The sequence below is a fragment of the Panthera uncia genome, chromosome D2 (genome assembly GCF_023721935.1).
Source record: "Panthera uncia isolate 11264 chromosome D2, Puncia_PCG_1.0, whole genome shotgun sequence".
NCBI classification, from domain to species: Eukaryota; Metazoa; Chordata; class Mammalia; order Carnivora; family Felidae; genus Panthera; species Panthera uncia.
The window spans coordinates 59,779,861-59,799,705 of NC_064818.1; the positions used below are offsets into that span (position 1 = coordinate 59,779,861).

The window sequence follows — 19,845 nt, forward strand, 5'->3', positions numbered from 1 at the left end:
AAAAAGAACAGAGGCAGGAAGGAAGTTTGGGGTGGAAGGGACGATGTGCCTTAAAAAGGCAGGGGCAGGGGGCGCCTGGGTGGCTCAGTCGGTTAAGCGGCCGATTTCGGCTCAGGTCATGATCTCACGGTCCGTGAGTTCGAGCCCCGCGTCGGGCTCTGTACTGAGGGCTCAGAGCCTGGAGCCTGTTTCAGATTCTGTGTCTCCCTCTCTCTGACCCTCCCCTGTTCATGCTCTGTCTCTCCCTGTCTCAAAAATAAATAAAAATGTTAAAAAAAAATTTTTTTTTAGGAAAAAAAAAAAAGGCAGGGGCAGGAATGGATATGGGATCGTGCATGGGTGCATGTGTCTGTGTGCTGGGAGTGGAGGGTGAGAAGACCCCTGGGAGGCTATCTGCTTTTTGCGGTGGGGGGGGGGGGCGGGGGGGGCGGTGGGCAGGACATCCAGCTGGGGCTGGACTCAAATGAAGGCAAATGGCTTAGATTTTAGAAGAAACTTGTTGGGAGAAACCCAGGGATGACACTTGTAATGGAAGATTTTCCCCACGAGGTGGCAGCGCTAGCTCTGCGGCTGAGAATCCAGTTTCCATGCGGTTCTGCTCTTCCCTGTTCAGGTGCTGGGATGGCTACTTGTTTCAGGGCAGACAGAGGACCGCTTTGCTCCCCAGGCTACAGTAGCCCCTTCTGCAGGAGTGCGCCTAATCTGTGGGTGTGCCACACACTGGGGCCCCACTGCTGAGCAGAACTCTGGTTTGCTCCTTGGCGGTAATGATGCACGCTCTCCAGCCCTAGCCTAATTTTGAGCTGGGTTAAGGACTCTGCTTCTTACAGATGCCCAGGAGCCTGTCCAAGGCCCAGCTGTGCCTGTTCCTGCCTCAGCCTCCATGGGAAAGAATGCTCTAAGCAAGGCCCCAAGCTTCTCCTAGGCACGCAGCTCACCTGCACCACTGGGGAGGGCCTGGGCTCTTGGGACCCATTTGGTGGCCTCTTACAGCGAGAGAACCCTGCATCTCCCAGACTTTCTCAAACTCCATCCACATCACAAATGCACAAGCACTGAGCACCCAGACAGGCCAGGCCCCCCCTTGACATCTACTTGATGTTGTCTCCAAGGCAGGTGCTTTGGGCCCATTTTACAGATGAGGCTCAGACAAGTTAAGTAACCTGCCTGGAGCCACACAGCTAGCAGTGGGGAAGCAAGGCTGAGAACTCAGGATTATTTGTGCTTCTAGCCTCTTCATGCACAGCCCTCCCCACCCCCCCACCCCCCGCCCTCTCTGGTGTTTCACAACCTTCCAGCCCAGAAAGCCCATTCTGATTTTGACTCCAAATGGCACCGAATGTCCCAATTTTGTCCCCAACACCTAGAGGTGCCCCACCTTGAGCTGTCCAATAGAGTTCTGTGATCAGTGATGGAAATGGCCTCTATCTACACTGTGCAATCTGGCGGCCACAGCCATTAGGTCTGTCGAACACTTGGGATGTGGCCAGTATGACCCAAAAACTCAACTTCTTATCTTATTTAATTAAAATTTTAATTTAAATGGCCACAGTGTATTACCTGATACATTGGACAGTGTGGCCTGGCTCAATGCACCGAATGTGGCTCTGGCAGGAAGGTTTGTTTTGGCTCATGTGGGGGGATGTATATGTGTGCAGCTGCCTGGATTCAAATCCCAGCTCTGCCAGATTCTCTTGAGTGTCTCTGTCTTTACTTCCACTCTGTAAAATGAAGAGGCCAACAGGACCCACCTAACTGGACGGCTGGACGATAAAACAAGTTAACGCCTATGAAGAACTCCATGCACAGTAGGCTCGGTAAAGGTGAGAGAATGCCTGAGCCTTCAGCCCATCCTGCTGTCCCTACACCCTAGTCACAGAGCCCTGCACAGGCCCAGTGATTGGGGGTGGGGGAGGGGAGGGGCTGCTGGAGAAGGAGCTTGGTAAGGACGTGGGGAGACTGGCCTGGCTGGCCCTAGTGGGGTGGGCCAAGGCTGGAGGTGCCTGTTTAGAAACAAGAAACCCAGGTTCAGAGGGGTGAAGCCACTTTGCCAAGACCCCGTGGCTGCTGGGTGGCAGAGCTGAGTGGTCTGAGACCCCTCACCACGTGCATGACTGTTACACTTCCTTTTCCCCGGGAATCCCAGGCTGCCAGGCCGCCCAGGCCCCTTGGCCTCACTGCTGCACCAAGTGGTGGTGCTCCACGAAGGGGCGGGCGGCTGCCACACACTGAGCACCAGGCACTGGGGACGCAGGACAGAAGCGCTCTGTGCCCAGGAGACCTGGGATGCTCCAGGCCAGCCTGGGCCCAGGGCAGGCTGGGGGCTTCCTGAGGGCACTTCCTAAACTACTGCCTCCCTGGGCAGCATGTGAGAGAGAGGGTCTACCCAGGAGTCTCGAAAGACATCAAACCGGGCCGCCCAGTGGCCGCGGGGGGGTGGGGGTGGGGTGGGGTGGGGAGTGGTCACAAGACTTGGGTTTCAGGCTCAGTATCTGAACCAGCAGCATGATCTGGGGGTATGGCAGCTCTCTCTGTGCCATGGTTTCCTTGACTGAAAAAGTCAAGGCATTGGACTGGGCTGTTCCTTTTTTTTTTTTTTTTTTAATGTTTGTTTATTTTTGAAAGAGACAGAGTGTGAGCAGAGGAGGGACAGAGAGAGAGAGACACACACACACACACACACACACACACACACACACACACAGAATCCGAAGCAGACTCCTGGCTCTGAGCTGTCAGCAGAGGGCCTGACATGGGACTTGAATCCAGACACTGTGAGATCATGACCTGAGCCAAAGTCGGACGCTTAACTGCCTCAGCCACCCAGGCACCCCTGAACTGGGCTGTTCTTAACTTCTGCAAAGAGACCTCCAGCTCCAGGCCACAGACAGGCAGCAGGAGGGGCAAGCCCGGAGGCCTGGATGCCAGCTTCCTTCCCCAGCTTTCCTTCCAGTATTGAACCTCCTCTCTCCTCTGAGTCAACCCAGCTCCAACCAGTGAATTCACTGCTCTCCAGAACACCCATTACAGGTTCCATTGGGCCAGCCCTGGGCCACCGCCTTCATCCTTTGCTGGATAATAGCCTGAGCCTCTGCTGCCGGAAGTCCTCTGTGGTCCTAGAGCAGGCATAAGTCCTGGGTTACCCCAAAGCATGGCGGGAAACGGGGCGAATGACGGAGGGGGCTGGTCAGGCCTTGGTAGGAGTCACCACTGAAGAGCCCTCCCACCCTGAGTGAGTCCTTCTTTCCCAAAGATGAGTGTGTGTGTAGCGGGCTTGGGGGGGAGGGGATGGGATACTGCTATTATTGCCATTATTATTATTATACTATAATTGATAAGAATAGTACTTTTTCAAGCATTACCCTATACCAGGTACGAAACTAAGCCCTTGATGCATAACAGCTCATTTTATCCTCAGAACATTCCTATGTGTAGGTTCTCTTATTTTCTCCATGTTACAGAAGAGAACTAGAGGACCAGAGAGGGCATGTAACCTGCCCAAAGTCACACAGCCAGTGACCCCAAGCTGTCTTAGGTAGTGCTCAAATCATTTGCCACCTTGTGGCTGATAAGGACACCTGTAAAATCCAGATGAGCTAAATTAGGAGTAGGTGGGAAAGAGAAAGGTAAGGTGAAGGCAAAGCCTCAGGGCCAGAAATACCAAAATGACACCATCGACTTGTGGACACTTCCTTGGGAAGGTCACAACTTCAGCTCTGGTATGAGCACAGCCTTGAGGAAGAGGAAACTTGGCTGCGACACGTGGTGCTGTGTCCCCGATCACCCGCTCAGAGAGGCACAGTGGCTCCTGACTGTAGCGGCCTGTGCAGAGAGCCCCGGGCTGCTTCCTGGAGGCTGTGCCGCTAAGTGAGCGGGCCCATGGCCAGGTGTGCGGCCCGAGAACAGCCCGGCCTCACGCACGGGCAGGTTTTACAGTCTCCAGAGGGGCTGTTTCTCTCAGCAGAGTGGCCATGAATTCTGGGAGCAGTGACGAGGCCTCGTGGCTGTCCTGGGCTCTGCCTCCCTCTGACTTTCTCTCCTTCCCGTCCCCACCTCCCAGACTAATGCCACTTCTGACACCCCCAGAACCTGGTGTGGCACCCTCTTTTCCTCTGCAGCTCTCGCATTACTATGATGTCTTTCCTGTTTCCTCCCCTCCACTCTGAGCCCGGGACGGGGGCCACATCTCCCCAGGCCTCACACAGGGCGAGGCACAGCAGGTGTTTGCCGAACCAATGCACGAACGTCCTGACTGCTGGCCACCAGGCTCAGGGCTGCTTCCGAGGGGCTGGCGAGAGCTGCAGCATTATCCTGAGCTGTCCTCCTGGGGCCCTCTATCCCCTCCCGTAAAGCCCGGAGGAAGTGCTGCTTCCTTTAGAGGGTCTTCCTTCATGATGACGGGTGGGTCAGCGTGTGTGCATGTTAGTTTGTATAAAATGCCAATGTCTTGAACAGTCTCCATGTGGGGAGTTCACCCTGATGACTCAGTGCGTTTCTCCTCAGTTTGTGAGGATGGCCTCGGAATCCTGTGCTCCATCCCATGGCTGTGACATCACCCAGGGTTGCCATGGAAACTACTGGGCCCTCACAGTGAGAATGCACGCTCTTCCTGACACCCTGCATTATGCTGCAGGACGCATTATTGCCTCAGATGAGTCTCTCCCTTGCCCAGCTGGACCGCAGTGCCTTACTGCCTCCTTTGCCTGTCTCTCTGCGGGCCCGAGTCTGAGAACAAGGGCAGATGTATTGCTCAGGGAGTGCTAGCACTTAAGGCGCTAGCTCAGTAGCGAGCTGAGATCTGAACCCAGTGCTGGCTGACTCCTAAGCCAGTGCCTGGAACTGTCAGGATCTTGATCTTTGCATCCTTCCTGTCGGCCTTCCCACCCTTCTGCTCCAAAGCCTCCGAGCTTGTACTCAGAGGCCTCCATCAGCCCAGGCCTTCTCCCTCCCCATCTGTCCGAGGCACCCCCAGGTGGAGGTCAGGCTCCCCATCCTTCCCTGCACAACCCCCCTCCCCCCCACAAGGGTCTCACTCCCTCTCCAAGCTCCCCCTGCACTCTCGGCCCGAGCATCTCCACTGGGCTTGCTTGACCACCTCACACTCACTGACAGTCAGGGTGCACCTGAAAGCCTGCCCTCCTGGACCAGAGGGCGCTGGCCACCCCCATGCAGGCCTTCCTGAGAGCTCGGGCCGGCGCAACCTCAGTCCAGTGTCCACATTCTTGCTGCAGAAACTCAGGGCCTCAGCCCCGGACCCCCCCAGGGCTTCTCCTCTGTCAGTCAACAGGCATATGCTGAGCACCCATTACATGCCAGGCCCTGGGGTCTCAGCATTGAATAAAACAGACTCATCCCCTGCCTCAGGGGAGGGCAGTAGACAATTAAATAAAACAAACTGGTAAACTGGGTTAAAAGCTCTGAAGAAGGAGCACCTGGGTGATCAGTAGGTTAAGCATCCGACTCTTGGTTTCAGTTCATGTCATGATCTCGTGGTTTGTGAGTTTGAGCCCCATGTCGGGCTCTGCACTAACAGTGTAGGGCCTGCGTGGGATTCTTTCTCCCTTTCTCTCTGCCCCTCCCCCATCTCGAAATAAATAAACTTGAAAAAAAAAAGCTGTGAGGGAAAAGGAAAGGTTGCTGAGATGGAGAGAAAGCGAGGTCTGAGGAGGTGAGGATTCTAGGGGACTCTGAGGAGCAGATGGAATGAGGGGGGCGGGGGCTAGGGCCTTAAGTATGGGGATGGGGAGGGAACCAGGCCTGCCCAGGCCCAGGCCACCGGGAACCTTCTTGGAAGTCATCCTAAGCACAGTGGAAAGCCACGTCAGCGCTAGCTTACACAGGCTCTCTGGAAAGCCCCCTCTGGCTGCTCTTTGGAGGTGGACTGGAGGGGGTGAGGCGGAAGGAAGCAGGAGAGCTGGAAGGAAGAAACCACAGTGGGTGCATAAAAGCCCAGCACCCCTGCCCTTGGGTAGGACCACCAGTTCTTGGTCAGCTCCCAGAGCTCCTGTGGGATGAAGCCCCAGTGGCCCATGGGCATCTGGTTGATCATGAACTACTTTTGGCTGCTTTCCCTCCCCTGCCTTACTTCACTCCTTCACTGGTGTCTCCTGGTGTCACCTCCCAAATAAACTGCGTGGGCTCAAATCATCCCCAGATCTGCTTCTGTAGGATCCTAAACTGAGACACCTGCCTTTCCCCGTCTCTGGTATAAAGTTTCCCCCTACTTGCCTCCCAAGATCCTCAGAGCCTGCTGGAACTAGCACATGACCAACACATAGTAGGGTCTTTACCCAGAGATATGACTGGTGTCCTCTGTCCTCTGGCTCTCAAGGTGGCTGCCTGTGGCACTGCAGGTCTCTGTGAGGCTCTGACCAGTAAGACAGGCTCACAGGTGCCCTCTCCTGCATGGGATGGGGGCCAGAGCACTCCCTGCTATTAACCTTGACTTCTCTGGCTTGGCAGGCATACCTTTCTGTAGTCAGGAGTCTGCTCCTGCATAATTATATCAGGCCCAACCACGGCCCAGCCCCTCCTCCCGGTCCATCAGGCTGGCTTTGATCTGAGTCTCCATAAAGGTTCAGCTCAGGCCTCCAGGTGCCCTTCTATGCACCAGCATTCAGAATGCTCTGGAAATCAGCTGGGAAAGTTTCTGAGAGCCAGAAGGAACACGTCAAAAAACGTGGTATGAATCCAGTTTCTCTGGGTGACCTTAGGGAAATCAACACCCCACCCCCCAGCAGAACCCGTCAGTGCAATGTGAGGGCGGAGCCGGGGCTGGAGGATGTCTGGGCAATGTTGAGCTCTGAAGGCTGGGACCGGGTGAGAGGGGGCAGCCCTCCCCTCCTGCCTCTCAATGAGATGCAGCCAGGGCGGTAGGGGCTGCTTTGATGGCCCCAGAAACTGCCAACTCACGTAGCTGTAAGCTGAGCGGTGAGTGCTCTGTGGGCACTGGTTCTCCAGGCCTCTGGCTTCTCCTTCAGCACATATCAGTCCCTCAACAAAGGCGATAGGCAATAATAGGTCCCATTTATTATGAGCATGCGCCATGTAACATGCTAAACACTTAGTGAGCTTTACTGAGGGTAAGAGGCAGGTCCCCCACTGGACTACCCGAATTCTGGCCATCTCTGCCACTTACCGGCTTTGCAAGTCGCATGACCTTGCTTTGCCTTAGTGGGTTTAACTGTAAATTGGAGAAAATAACTGTACCCGTCTCATGGATAGGTACAAAAATTAAATGAGCTAAAACGTGTCAATTGCTTTCTGCCAAACACCTGGGCTGCCTAGTACTCGCCCTGGCAGGAAGGTGGGCATCTTGTAGTTAGCCCCTAGGTCTGTTGCCTGTGCCCACTGGCCTTCCGACATGCCCTGGGGAAAGTAAGCACTGCAGTCACGGTGTAGCTGACCTGCAGGGCCAGACTGTGTGTGTACTTCCTGGGGATGGGAATAAAGTGCAAGGTGGGCACCCTCACCCCTCCACCCTCGGCCCCTACTCAAGGGCCAGCCCACCCGCTTGCTGCGCCGAGAAGATGAAGTAGGCCTTGCCCGCTTGCCCGTGGGCTATGGGACAATTTGTGCAAGGGCCAAAGCAGTTGGAAGTACCAGAAGGTCTAGAAATCAGAGCAGCGCATGATTGAGGAAAGAAGTCAGTCTCCAGACTGGAGAAGACAGAAAGGATGCTAACGGGTCTCCTAAGCCTTAGAGTTTGGGAAGAAATAAAAACCTCCCTCTGGGATCTTTCTAGGGCTCTGCAAAAGCTCTAAAACTGGACTGTGGTGATGGCTGCACCACTCTGTAAATTTACTAATAATTGTTGGATTCATTGTACACTTAAAAAGAATTTTGCTTTATGTAAATTATAGTTCAGTAGGGCTGTTTGAAAATAAAATCTCCTGCCTAGCCTCAGGTAGTGAGCACCTCAGGCTGTGTGTCCTGGGGGTGGGGCAAGGGGAAGGGGGTTCACATTAATTCAGGGTTCCTCCTGTAACAAATGGGCCACCTGTTACAGAGGGGGTAAGAGGCTGAAGGCTTGGTCTGGTGCTAGGGTCGCAGCTGGACCCAAGACCAAAGTCAGGTATCAGTCTGGACAGTACCTGGCTTCCCTTTCAGAAGACATAGTGAGTGGGTCTGGTTCTGGAAGCAAATCAGAGGTCTGATCCCACAGCAGGAAGGCCCTCCTGGGAACCCTGGAGCTAGGGGAGGGGTCTCAGTGAAGACACCCTGAACTGGCCCAGGGGCTCCTGAGCCTTGCACCTTCTCAAAGATATGGGCTGACAAGAAGCCTGGATTCCCCTTAAAGAGTTCCCAGATATGAAAAGTGCCCCTCAGCTGTTCCTTCAACTGCTCCCATCTGTGACCACAGCAACCAGGGGGTCCTGGTTCAACTATTCAGCCCTATGGTCAGATAAAGTGTCCCATCTTGCAATTTGGAGCTAGTCACCCTGGCCACGGCCCCTGTGCTTGTGCTTCTCCATCATACACCCCCTGTGATGCAGATCTGAATTTGGAAGGGTTTGAATCCAGCCTCCGACAATTACTAGCTGAGAGGTAACTTAACCAATATGAGCCTAAGCTTCCTCATCTGCAAAAAGGAAGCATGAGTCTCAGAGGACTATACTGATGGTTAAATAAGACAGGTCATTCTGAAGGGTCTGGCCGTTTTGGGCAGTATCCACCGAGTTTACAGACCTCTGCCATGACGCTGGCAACTGTAATGCCCAATGTTGCCACAAGGTGGAGCCAGATACACACAGATCCCATGAACTAAGACACCCAAAGTCAAGTGGTGCCTGAACCCCAACCTACAGGGCTTGTGAAAGGGAAGGGTCACATGACCTGCAGAATGCTTGTCTCTTCCACATCTGACTGTGTCTGTGACTTTCATTGCCACGGCCACTAGCCGCCACTCCAGATCCAGGTGGCTACAAGCTTGGACTATTGTAATAGCCAGCTGGTCCTGGTAAGATCACGGAATGTCAGAGCCAGAAGGGACCCCAGAGAACCAAATTTTCCCCCTCACCTGATGCTGAAGTGTAGAACGGGTTCATGACTGTTCAAGGTCACTCACTGGACCAGGCCCAACTCCTCTGGCCCAGCTCTGGTCAACACTGTCAGTCTCCAGGAAGACGATTCCTCTCAATTCCTTATAACTGCCCCAGTCTCAGGGAATCTCTCTGACCTGACCGCCCTGGTCTCTCACTGCCTTTCAGTGGCTGGCTCCTGCCTCACTCTCTGCTTGAATGCCACCTCTCCAGAGAGCCTTCCTTCCCTGACCACCTCACAGGAATAGCCCACGGGTGTGGATGGCCCAGCACCCATACAATCACTTGTTTCATTTCTGCCATCTCCACTGGATTGGCAGCTGTTATGAGCCCCGTTTTACAGGTGAAGAAACTGAGGTCTTGGTGTTTAATTTCCAGGCCACAGAGCAGGTCGGGGAGGAGCCAGGGTGCTAGCCAGAGCCTGGGCTCCTCTGTATCACACTCTGCTGCCTCCCACAGCAGCGAGCCAGGTCCCGTCCATGCTGTCTCCCCCTCAGACCACGACCTCTCCACAGGGAGGGCCGAGCTGTGTCCATTTCCATGGCCCCGCGCCTCATACTACAAAGATGATCAAAAACACTTGAATGATAAATGCCTCCTGCCTGTTGCCAACAGAAGAAGCCCTAGTCTAGGAGGCCTAAGACCTGGGTTTGAGGGTCAGCTCTGCCACGACTCCCTGTGGAAGGGTAGCTAACCAGCAGACTGGTTACAATGGAAGGGTAATAATTACAGGGAGGGGGAACCGAGACACCCTTGAACATGACATAACTGCAAAGCAGCACTCCAGGGCTCTGTGGGGGGCTCATCCTGTGGCCTTGGGAGCAAGGGAAGGGGCCCTCGGGGGCCTTAGGCATACCGGGACCGTCCTTCTGGGGCTGAGGTTTCAGGGAAACACACACACCCCTGCACCCCTCTACCTTCCCTCTCCCACCACCTCTTTTCCGCTCCTGCTTGAGCTTGAGAGCTGAAACCCTGTGCCAGACCTGAACACAGAGTAACCTTCTCTCCCTAGACGTGGCCCGCACAGACCTTTGCTCTGAGCTGGGCAGTGTGGGTTGGCCTCCCCCCTCCTCCCACCCAGCACGACAGCCAGGCCCTCGGCAATCCTCGTTCCCCAGAGCTGACGCCCCTTTCAAGTGGGTTGGAACCAGCGTCCTGTGGGCACCTTTCTGCCACCTACCTAGTTAAAGGGGGCCACGGCAGGGGGTGGACAGAGTCTGTTTGCAGAAAGTTCTCTGCGTTCCTGCCCCCAGTTGCCAGTGGACCCACAGTCCCTATGTCTAGCTGGCCCTGTTGCTGGTCAGTATAAAGAAGCTATTTGTGCAGCTGCCGGCGACAGAGGAGCTGGAGGGACAGCGTGGGCCACGTCCCTGGCCAGATAGGTGCTGGCAGGGCCTGATGGCAAGGGCCTAACTGGGACCGCAAGGCACAGGGCAGGTGGGTGGGCTTTCCACTCTGATCCCCAGGCCACCATTCCCCTGGGAAAGGCCAGCAACACGGACGCCTTGGAGTTCCCGATAGCCAGCGAGTGGCCGGGGCAGCTGCCCCCCACAATCGGCACCGACTCTGGCGAGAACTCCCAGAGCTGACCATTTCCATTCCTGGAGCCTTTTCTGAGTGGCCACTCTGCACCCAGGCCTGGGCTTGTGGAAGAAAGGGAAGAACAGGAAGTCCCCAGGAATGAGCTGTATTGGGTCAGGCGCTCTCGGGGCACTTGCACGCATTAGCGCCCTGGAACCTCCCCACCGCCACGTGGGTACTGTTGGCCACTTTCACAGGCTTAAAGATGTGACGTGACTCATTCAAGGCCAAACGAGAGCTGGGTGTTCTGATGGTTTGTCTCTGGATTTCATTTAACTCCATTCAAAATTTTGATCTAGTGGCAACCTTGAGCCTTAAGGCCATCAGCCCATGAGTTCCTGGCACATAGTAGGTGCTCAGTGGGTACATGCTGAGGAGGGAAAGCACAGCAGGGACTCTCTCTCCAGTGCTCCTCCCTGTGCCTCCCAGGGAAGAGGAAGAGAGAGGGTGAGCACCTACTGTGTGCTCTACACACATCTCATTTCATTCTCAGCTCCTGGCCAGGTAGGTGTGACTTACAGAGAAGGCTCTGCCATCAACCTGAGGTCACCCTGCCATCAGCAAGGGAGCCTGGATTCTAACTCAAGACATCAGGAGTCAGACACAAGGAAAGCAGTGATACTACCTCCCGAGCAGGCCTGACCTGGGGTTCAACCAGGACCAAGAATGGCAGGGGGAGGGGAACCCTGGAGGAGTCTCCCCAAATTCTCAGGGGCATCCTGCCTGCACCACCCCCACACTCTCTGTCTTCTTCCTGGCTCCCTGAGGCAGGGCTGGCTAAGTCCCTCTGTCCCCCTGGACTGTTTTCTCCAGGGGAGGGCAGCCACCATGGCCTCTGTCCCTTCCAAAATAGAAATGGGAAGGGAGGCCAGGAGACTCTACAGAGGAGTGCCTTTTCTTGGGTCTGCTCTCCTGCCCACCCCAGCCCCAAAGCATCTGCCTGCCTCTGCCCTGTCCTCCATTCCTGGAACCCTTGCTCAACGCCCTCTGGGTCAGCTCGCACTCCAGACCCAATCTCTGTACTCTGCCTGGGTCAGACCTCCTTGTGGGACAGCCTCCCTTTCTCACTGGTCTGCTGGGCTGTCCCATGACAGGTGGCAGCCATGCAGGGGTGGACTCCCAGGCCAGATGGAGGTTGATGCTCTGGGCAGGCTGGGGCAGGGACAGTTCTGACCTGATCTGGCCATGGGCCCATTGGCCTCTTACCCCAGGTCCCTCTGAACATTGGGCCATTGTTCCAGGCCACAACAGAGGGTAGCTCTGTGGCCCTGGGGCTGAAGAACAAAAACCTGTTTAGCAAGGCTCTGCTCCTCCCATGCAAGTTCAAGAATTTGACCAGGATCCTGGCTGGTTTCATGGGAAGAAATGAGCTAAAGGGACAGGTCTGGGCCTAGAGCTGAGAGGGGGCAGTGGGGAGTGGGAGACCCTCAGCCTGCTTTGCGGGCCCATCCCGTGTCCCAGGTGCTGCTATGTAGGAGGGGAGCCCTGCTGACCACATGCTGCGGGCTGGCAGCAGATGGACGAGTAGGAAACCCAGCAACCCAGTCTGGCCTCTGTTTCCCCCGCTGTGACACGGGGGAGCCACCCTGTGCCATGAGGTATGTTCACCCTGCCCGTGGGCTCGGGTGGAGAGCAGAGGGCCAACCACAGCTGGGCGGCACGAGGAGGTTGCATCACTGTCCTGTGGCCGTGAGTGACAGACCAGCTTCCCGCTGCTGTGCCCTCCCTACGTGGGTGATAGTGACAGCAAGCTCTGACTGACTGTGTGCCAGCCTGTCCAGGCGCTTTGTGAGCAAAGGCATTGCCCTCCCAGCAACCCTTGGGGCTAGGCACCATTGTGATACCCACTTGACAGACAAGGAAACTGAGGCAAAGAGAAGCAACAGGCAGAGCTGGCCTCTGAACCCAGACCAGTAATTCCAGAGGGGTCAAGAGCGCTCTTCACTCGCTTCTGTGACAGTGGGCAGTTCTATTTATAATTTTGTTAAATGGCCTCAACTTTGTTTTGGCTCAATTAGCATTTACCAGGTGCCAGGCTGTGCAGATGGGAGGCCCCCGTGGTAGGAGAGACCCATGAACATACTCCTGTGGTATGGTCAGTGCCACTCCCGTGGCAGCCACATGCGAGCTACAGGTAGGGCTTTCTGGAAAGCATGAAGGCTGAGTAGGACTCAGTCCTGTGGTGGGGGTGGGGTGGGGCAGGAAATGTTCCCGGTGGCGGGGGCGTGGGTTCAGAGGCTGGTGACACCTGGCTGCTCTCTGGTGACGGGAACCTAAGAATGAGGGTGGGCCAGGTGGCTGGAGAGATGGAAAGGCAGGTCACGGGCCTCTGCAGGGGCCTCACGGGGCTGGACCTCTTCCTGCCGCTAGACCCTTTCCAACAGGCATGCGCTTCAACCCAGGGGTCTGCGGACAGGCCTCGCAGAGGTCCCTTTGAGAACCTTTGGGTTCACTCTTTCAACTGGATAAAAATTTAAACTTGTAAAAAGAGACATTTGTTGGGTCATGTGGTTGCCTCGGCCTGAGTCCCACCAAGCCATCTAGGCCTGCCTTAGCTGCCCTTTGCCATCGCTGACACCACATGGGAATCAGAGCACGGGGACCCCACTGCTTGGGGGCCTCCTGTGCCTGTGGAAGCCAGGCCAGGCGACACCTGGCCCCCCAGCCCAGCAGGGCGTCAGTCCTCACACAGCAGGGCTGTAAAGAGCATGTGTGGCTCCAGGCCTGCCCGGGCAGGCCACATGCACAGCCAGGGGTCACCTCAGGCACTGCAGGGGTGCCAGGCACAGCTTCCAGGAGGCCAGGCTCCACTGGTTGTCAGAGTTAAGGCTCAGGACCACCCGGAATTGGAATTTGTCCTGCATTGAATGTCCTTGAGCTCCAGGGGTGTGTCTTTCTCTGCCTCCTTTAGTATTTGGTGACTAAAGCTGTCCCTACCCCAAGCCGGCCACACAGCTCTAGAATCCACAGAGAAGAGCCTAAGAAACATCATCACTAGCTTCTCTCGCCCATTCCTGCCCACTCCTACCCTGGGGCCATGGGCTGGGGGGAGATATGCTCAGCTCCTTCCACTGGTGGGGCGGGGGTGACAGGACGGTGCCTCCCATTCCCAGGCACACCTGTTTGAGGCCTGCCTCCCCTGCCTCTCAGCTATGTGGCCTGGGACATGCCATGTACAGCTAGGGCCTTTGTTTCCGTATCTGCTAAATAGGGATAATAGTACTGACTTCAGGGGTGGCCTGAGATTTAAATGAGACAATATGCAGAGTACAGACCAATCAGTGACCAATCAGGCTAACGTCTTCCTTTTCCTTTTGGCCCCACCATCAAGACACACATGCATACACATGTCTATGTGCACATGTACACACACACACACACACACACACACACACACGTGCGCGCGCGCGTGTGTGTGTGTGTACGTTCCTATTCAACTGCTGGCTTTCCAAGAACACATCATCCTTGGAAAGAAAATAATTGTTCAAGGGGCCAAGGCCCGTCTCCACCTGCCCTGGCTGGGCAGGGACCAGGAGGGGGCGCTGCTGAGGAGGTGGCAAACCTTAGGAGCCATGAGCTGAGTGACGGGTTAGGGCCATGGTTAAACGTGTCAGCCTGGAGCCAGCCTGCCTGGGGTTTGAATCCTGGCCCTGCTGCTTGCCAGCTGGGTGACCCTCGGTAAGCTACTTCACCTCTCTGGGCCTTGATCTCTGTAAAATCACGTTGCAGTCGATCTCCCGTGTAAGACTACATAATGAAGTCTGGATGATGGGTCTTGCCTTTGGCAGGTGTTTTCTGAGCACCTGCTCTGGGCGCTGGGGATGCGGCATGAAGAGAACAGGTACAAGTTCCGAGTCTCCCAGAACTGACATCCCCGTGAGAGGGAGCGACCATAACTGCAGTGAGGGAACAGAATGTGGAGCAGAGGAGCAGCATGGTCTGATGCATCACTCCTTCTGCGATGTTGAATAGGGACCATCGAGAGCAAGGACAGAAGCAGGGAGGCTGGGCACGAGGCAGAATCCGTGTGAGGAACGGCGACAGTGCGGTTCCGGGTGGCAGCAGGAAGACGGGGAGATGTAGTCAGAGTCTGGAAACACTCCAAAGGCAGTGCCCGCCTGATGTGCTACGTGGATGGAGGGGTGTGACGGGAAGAGATGACTCTAGAATAACGCTGGGGTTTGGGGCCGACAAGGCAGTAGTGCATGTCAGTGTTCACAGGAGGAGGAAGGACAAGAGCTGCCCTCCTGGAGTGGCCACATGGAGACCTGACACCGCTTTGGCCACTCTGTGTCGGGCTCACCTAAAGTGTCTAGAGGGAACATCCTTTCTGTGCGGGGCTGGTGGTCTAGCAGTTTGGGGAAGGACCCTTCTCTCGCCCAGAGAAGCCAGTGAGCGGCTGGGGATCAGAACCCAGGGGCTCAGGCCTCTGCTCCACCTCCCCCATCAAGGCTGGGTTGCCGCAGCCTTGCCTTTCCAGCAAGATGGAAAAGGGACACAGTCGCCCCACTCCAGGCCCTGTGAACGCTCGAGGGCCCCTGCGTCAGCACACTTGAAAGAGGCAGGGGGTTATCTGCAAAATTCCAATTAAATCCACAGGCTTTGATAATTTGATAAGCCACTCTACAGTCGCCCCTGAGTCAAAATACACTGTTACTTGATCCTGTGTTTATGTTTCAGGACGGAGGGGGAGGTGGACTGCGGTCTGGGAAGGTGCAGGCAGCTCTCAGAGAGGGGGGTGCAGGCACTTGGCTGATAAATCGTCAGCCTGTCAGGCCAGGGTCACCTATAGGTCTGGGCTCTTATGGTGAGCACAGAGTGGACTGGAACATGAGTCTCTTGGCAGGTCCTGGAGGCCAAGCGGGACCGGGGAGGAGAAGCCCTTCAGAACTGTCTGTCCATAGCTGACCCTGCTTCCTGAGCCTCAGGTCTGTCTCACATGGGACGGCTTCCAGGCCATCTCTTGCCAGACCAGCTGTGAACCAGCCCAGGTGACTAGCACCACCTGGAGAAAGAGGCCGATAACCCCACTGCCATAGTGACTCAGAGGCAAATGCTTTATGACCCCTTCCTGCAAAAGCCAGGCTGTGATCTGTAGGGTGGAGTGTGCACTGAACCACATTCCATTCTGTTCTACAACCTTCCATGGATAAAACTGTTGAATAGTTCCTACGAGCCAATAGCACTGACCAGGTTATCTTCCTACACTTGGTATCCCTCTAAGCCCTCTTCATCGTCCCATGAGTTCTATGTCGTGCTTTGGAGATGGGAAAACAGAAATACCGAGATGTCGAGCAAATGGCCAGAGATCATAGAACCCTGAGTAGCAGGCTCTGACCCCAGAGCCTGCAAAGCCGTGCCCACTGCCCCCCCCAATGCACAACTGTCTCCCCAAGCCCAGTTTCCTTGAGGGCTTTCTGGAGATGGGCACTATTGCCATGGAGAGGTGAAACAGGACCAATTTATTTAGCTGACTGGCAGAGAATGGGCTTAGGAGTACGAACGAAAGGCAGGCTCAGTGATTTTGTGGTGATGCAACTGCTACTTCACCCACCAGCAACGATCCCTCTGCCCTCCTGTGGGCACACAATCACATGTGTATCCAATGACAACCACCTAGGGAGGGGCATCTCTTCTCTCCCCATGGAAGGACAGAGAACAGAAAAGGAAGGAGAGACTCTGTGAGACCATCACAGCAGGGGAGCAGCAGGGCCAGATAGACCAGGGACACTGCTGGTGCCTCAGGAGACTTCCTGTCCTGGGAGAGTGAGGAGGGCTGGGGCAGGAGCACAGAGAGGGGAGGACAGAGAGGAGCACTGAGAGGCGTCAGGACCATGGTCCCCCTGACCCCTTCTAAACCAAGGAGGCAGGTGGGAAGGGTGGAAAGAGTACAGGCCTCTGTTTGAACCAGAAAAACCTGGGTTCAAGTTCAGGCTCCTGCTGTGAGTCTCTGTTTCCTTATCTGTAATGTGGGGATGAGAATATATAAACCCTTATGAGCCTGACATATAGTAGGTATGGTGAGAGCGATGCTTCTCCCTCTGGTGAGAACACACATTTCTGTCTCATTTTGTCATTTACAAAGCTCTTGCCCAGCCCTCATGTCATCTGAATTTTACTGATGAGAAAAATGGGGCTCGGGGAAGCCATATGAGTGAGCTGCCTTGCAGTTGTGTGGCTAGGAAGCAGCAGAGTTGGGGTGTGAACTCAACACTGTACATCCTATTCCCTTTGGCTTTCAACCAGTCTACCCTGTGAACAAGTCACCGATGAGTTTCTGATGGATTGTAGCATTTGCTTGTTTCTTAAGCCCACGGCAGCCATCAGGAAGGTGGCTTTTGTTGGGCCAAGGCTCTGGGCTGGGTGGCTTTTTCGCCCCCAAAAGGGCCTAGGCCATTTTAGGCTCTTCGTCTTATAGTATGACTGAAAAGAGAAGGGCCCCTTTAGGCAAGACTGCCATGTGTGGGTGTGCAGGCTGTGCACTTTACAACCTCCATGGGTGCCACTCACAGAAAATGCAGTAAGTGGTGCCCCTGGAGCCATGTGACACACACCCTTGTCTTCAGGCTTCCCCTCCCCATCACCAGATGGCCTCCTGCCTCTTCCCACCTGTCCCAGATCATTCCTCCATACCTTTCTTTCCTTTCCCTCTGTTGTACCCACCCCATCTGCCTCTCTGCCACTCATCCTGGTACTTTAAGATTTTAGGGGAAAAAAGTTATTGAACGAAGGGATCTCTCAGCACCCCCTTTGGTCCTCTCCCCACCCTCTCCCTTGGCCAATATTTTCCCTGCTTGCCCTCTTCTGCTCATCTGCTCCTGGGCGGAAACCAGATTTCTCTCTCTACTGAGAACCTACTCTGGTGAGGATCTGTTCTGAGCAAGAGAGCGTGGCCGTCACAATGGAGTCTGGTCATGTATGTGAGAAGCTAGCATGACTGGGTGGGTCATCTTAAACACCAGACCCAGAGCAACCTGATTCCAGAGAGAAGAGAGGGAGATCTGCTTGGTTCCCCATTCCTCTCTAAATATGGAAATACCAGCCAGCACTGGGCCACTAGGAATCCAAGAGTTGGGTTCAAGCCTCCTGCCTGTCACATCCGCAACCATCCCAAAGGTGACTTTGGGAAAATCACCTAACCTCACTGGGCCTCAGTTTCCTTCTCTGTAAACGTGACTACTAATGTCTATCACAAACTAGCCCAAGAGTTATTCAGCGGGTGAGTTTTCAGCCTGGGCAGCACATGCCTCCCCCCGCCCCCTCTGAAGGCCTACATTTCATTTGGGAGCTTGGGAGCATCAATAATTAAGAGCAATGACTGCTAACCCTGGGCATCTGAACAGAGGGTCCATTATATTTTCTTTGATCTCATCTGTTCCTTACAGTAACCTGTGAGCTAGAGTTTGCAGGAAAACCTGCTCCCCAAATGCAGAGACAGCCCCACTTGTCAGCTCTGGGGTAAAGGGAAATGAGGAGCAAGCTTGGGCAACAGGGAACAATGGTCTTCATACCTTTGGCCCATCTCTCCCCGGCCTGGTTGGCCTTGCCAGCTCCCCCTTTCCTTGTGTGCCCACATCCTGAGCCTCTCCAGCCTGCCCTCAGCTTTAGCCCACACCTCAAAGCACACAGGAGACGACTGAGCTACCACTTACTCTTTTGGGGGGTTGACATCCTCTGGTCGGGCCTCAAAGAACCGAAAGACTTCATCACACTGTGAAATGTGGGGAGGCAGTCGGACAAGTGCCTGTGGAAATATAGGAAGAAAGGGCATTAGGCCTGATGAAAGTCAAAAGCAGGGTCAATTCAGTCTGACGGTGACGGCACAGGCTCCAGGCCTGTGCTGTGGAAGACACCGTCATGCAGCCAGCCACCCAACCAGATGACTCATCAGTGACTGAACTAATCAGCTAACGTGAAACAACTCTTCATCCATCCCATCAACTAGCCAACCAGCCAGTTAATCCACTAACCAACTAGTCAACTAATAAAAATAATCAGCCAACCCCAATTAATCTATCAACCATCCAGTCAACAGTTCGACCAACCAACCATTCAACTAGCCAGTTCACCAACTAAACAGCCAGCCAACAAAGCAAATCACAATGACCATTGAACCCTAGGTCTCGGAGCCCTCGGGAGCCAGTCGTTTGGCACGAACCCTGGAAGGATTCCCTCCTGCCCAGAGAGTCAGTCCAAGATCCTTAGCCTGACAACCCAAGGGCTTATTCTACCAGCCTCATCTCCCACCAGTCACATTCTGGACACAGCTGCTAGTCACAGCCCCTAAATACTGACTGCACAATTAATTATTTCATGACAAGCGGATAGTTCTACCAAGCACAACAGGGTGCTATGACAGAATCTGATAGGACCCAGGAAGATTAGCAGAGAGGAGGGGGGGCGGTTTTAGGAAAGACTCTGAAGCTGAGTTCTGAAGGATGGGTAAGAATTAACTGGTCAAGTGAGGGTGGTGAGACCAAGCATAGTGGCTCCGTGGGGCCTGAGCGCACTAAACGAGGGGAGAGGGACCACCAGTCCGGTCCAGCAGGGCTTTGTTTAGGATGCCTGGCAGAGTGGTATGAGCTCTGGGGTTGGAAAGCCTTCTTAGAAGAGTGGCCATGAGCTAGCGAAGAGGTATGTGCAGTATTTGGACAGGCAGAGAGGAGAAGGCAGCCACCGTACAGGGGTAAGTGTCCAGGTAGGGGCATGCACCAGCTGTGAGCCTGTCACCCCAACAGGGCTGAGAGTCTGCTGCTGGAAAGTGAGGAGTCACAGTCAGAGGTGATCAGAGTTCCTGTTGCACACCAGACCAGCACATACTGCGTACCTTGCAGCCTGGGGCACCCGGGACCCCTGACCTGCCCCAGTCCAACGTGGAGGCCGCGGGGGAGCATGAGACCAGGTGAAGCCCTGCTCCTGGCTGCTCGATTCAGTATGCAGAGAAGACACTGGAACGATTCTTTAGCACAAACAGATGGGAGAGGTTGCTCCCAAGGCAGGGCTGAGGGACAGGGCCAAGGGAACTCTGGGATAGAGCCAGGAGAAGGGAGAAGAAAACTTGGGATGGTGTTATTGCAAAGCATTCAAGTGTGGGATCGAACAGTAGGCATCCCAGCATGACGGCCCTTTTTGATATCATATCCACACCTGGGCAAGATGAGACAAGACCTGACTGCAACACTCTGCAACTCACAGCTGTTCTTTCTAGAGGCCAGGGCTTTCC

General features: G+C 54.9%; 1 protein-coding gene across 2 annotated transcripts in view; it reads right to left on the reverse strand.

Moving 5' to 3' along the window:
- The window catches only part of SH3PXD2A (SH3 and PX domains 2A), a 244,086-nt gene that overhangs the window by 94,252 nt on the left and 129,989 nt on the right, over positions 1 to 19,845 (reverse strand). For both annotated transcript variants that reach the window (XM_049645686.1, XM_049645687.1), the window contains exon 5: positions 18,275 to 18,366. In XM_049645686.1, coding sequence (XP_049501643.1) covers positions 18,275 to 18,366 — 92 coding nt within the window. The remainder of the gene's footprint in view (positions 1 to 18,274; positions 18,367 to 19,845) is intronic.